The sequence below is a fragment of the Crassostrea angulata genome, chromosome 10 (genome assembly GCF_025612915.1).
Source record: "Crassostrea angulata isolate pt1a10 chromosome 10, ASM2561291v2, whole genome shotgun sequence".
NCBI classification, from domain to species: Eukaryota; Metazoa; Mollusca; class Bivalvia; order Ostreida; family Ostreidae; genus Magallana; species Magallana angulata.
Window position 1 is genome coordinate 25,127,399 of NC_069120.1, and position 2,210 is coordinate 25,129,608.

A 2,210-nucleotide genomic window follows, 5' to 3' on the forward strand; every position below is an offset into this window, starting at 1 on the left:
TATTGAAAGCCCTAATTGCCAATGCGGATTACCAGAAGATTCTTATCATTTGTTTTTTGGTTGTAAAAATTATATCAATGCACGAAATGAATTGTTTTCAAACCTTTTGAACTTAAATCAAATTAATATTATTAATTGTCATTTACTTTTGTGGGGAGATGAATCTCTGAGTGTCAATTTAAACCAACATATTTTTTTTAGCTGTTCAGAGATTTATAAGAGATTGTGGCAGATTCGTGTAACTTCAATTTTACTGCCTAAACCAAATTCAACAGAACTTTTTATACATGTACGTTTGTTCAATAACTTAACTATATTAGTAATATCCATTTCTATGTACTTTCCATTGTAAACTACTATACAGTTGTAAATTGTTATACTTGGTAAGAACTTGTGTTCGAACCATTTGTATATGTTTATACAATAAAATATGTTCAAACCAAAAGAAATATCCCGGAGGGAGATTTCTTCTGCCTAGTGCCCAGAGCAGGAGAGTGTCCTTGATCTCCCCTAACTCGGATGAGCTTTCGAGTGAAATACCGGTCGGAACATCTCTTTAAGAGGTAGTATCAAGTGACGTACTCCCTTGTATGGCTAGGGACAACAAACAAAATAATTAAGTACAAACAATTAATCAAGAAGACCAAGATGTCAAACTTAGTAAAGGTGACCAGGATATATAACTTATTAAAGGTGACCAGGATGTTAATCGTATTAGAGGTGACTAGGATACATATAGGTGCTCAGGATGATACACATAATTCAATCAGTAACATAAACTGTTACATAATATCTATACATCTAAAAACAATCATAGTCATATATTTCATAGTTCATAATGGTCAGAAATGACCAGGATTTCAACAGATCATTATAGTGTGGATTACACTGTTCATGGTGGCCAGAAATGACCAGGATTCAATGACTAGGATTTTTGAATAATAAGAACATACAAATACAATCTCATGACAATATTACAATATACAGTCAAAATTGCTAAAGCACCACATTAACATCAGTTGACACAGTTGCTGTAGTTTTCGTCTTGTTCGTTGACATCGGAGTAGGATCCTTCCAGAAATGAATTCACATAGTTTTATTTAAGCACATAACACAATACACTTTTCACAGTTTTCACCGGATTTCATTATTCGTACATCATGGGGGGTATAATTGGATAGAGGTTTGGCGCGGATGGCGAGATGACCTCTCGCGGAACGTTTCCTACGTTCCTCTGACTATTAGACATAGCGGCCTTTTCCTCAAGGTATCTTCTCGCGAGTTCGGGGTCCGGTTTATAATATTTGCTCCAAGAAGACTCCAAGTCGTTCTTCTTTCCAGTAAGTCGTTTTGTTAAAGTTTCGGAGATTGTTCCTGTGCTATGAATGGTCTTCCGAGCTGCCAACTTTCCACTACGACGGGGTTTCTTGGGGTTTGAAATGTCCCTTAGTTCGATAGTCTGTTTTGAAGTCAGTGTTTCAGGATTGACACAACAGTATGATGTACTTCCAGGAGAATCCCTTTTAACTCCGTTACTATGTCTCTCGTGGCAACATGTCCAACAACCACCACAGCAACTGCCCATTTTCCTAACAGTTTTACGTTTCTTAACACAAAGCCCTAACATTATTGCTACTGCCACACACAAAACCATGGACTTCCCACCCAAGACGAGGATTTCATAAGTTGCAAGTTAGTTGTTGGCTATTCCACCATGAGTGTATTCATAGGGAAAACTTTAATATGTTTAGTTTTTCAGGAATTTTTATTTTTCTAATTTCTGTGTATCTTATATTCAGAGGATCCCAGAGAGTGCATGTGTCTTGAATTTTGAAATTACTTTCTTGATAAGGACAATGAAAACTCGAACAACCTTGTCCCATACGCAAGATGTCGATCGTAATATTTGATTGTTTTTACCAATAATTTTAAATCACTTACAAAAATTAGTCTTACAGTTTCTTTACTTATTCGCTGTTTCATGTATTTCGAGTATATGTTAAATCTCTTTAACTTCGCATATACATACAAATAACCGAGGTTCTGAATCCGCGTTTGCTAGTCGGCGTATCTCAATACATGTTTTAATGTCACAGGGGGTCATCCTGTCATACCTTTTTAAAAGCGTGCAATATGTACAAAGCTTAGCTTATTTAAAATTATTTAAATCTACAATCGGTTACGAGTGGCGCCCTTCCTTGCTGTTAATG

The 2,210-nt window shown here is 35.9% G+C and overlaps 1 protein-coding gene across 1 annotated transcript; it reads right to left on the reverse strand.

Moving 5' to 3' along the window:
• Positions 1-1,147: 1,147 nt before the first annotated feature.
• Positions 1,148-1,585, reverse strand: LOC128165085 (uncharacterized). Its single transcript, XM_052829297.1, has one exon. It carries the CDS (start codon positions 1,583-1,585, stop codon positions 1,148-1,150), a length of 438 nt encoding a protein of 145 aa, XP_052685257.1.
• Positions 1,586-2,210: the final 625 nt, after the last annotated feature.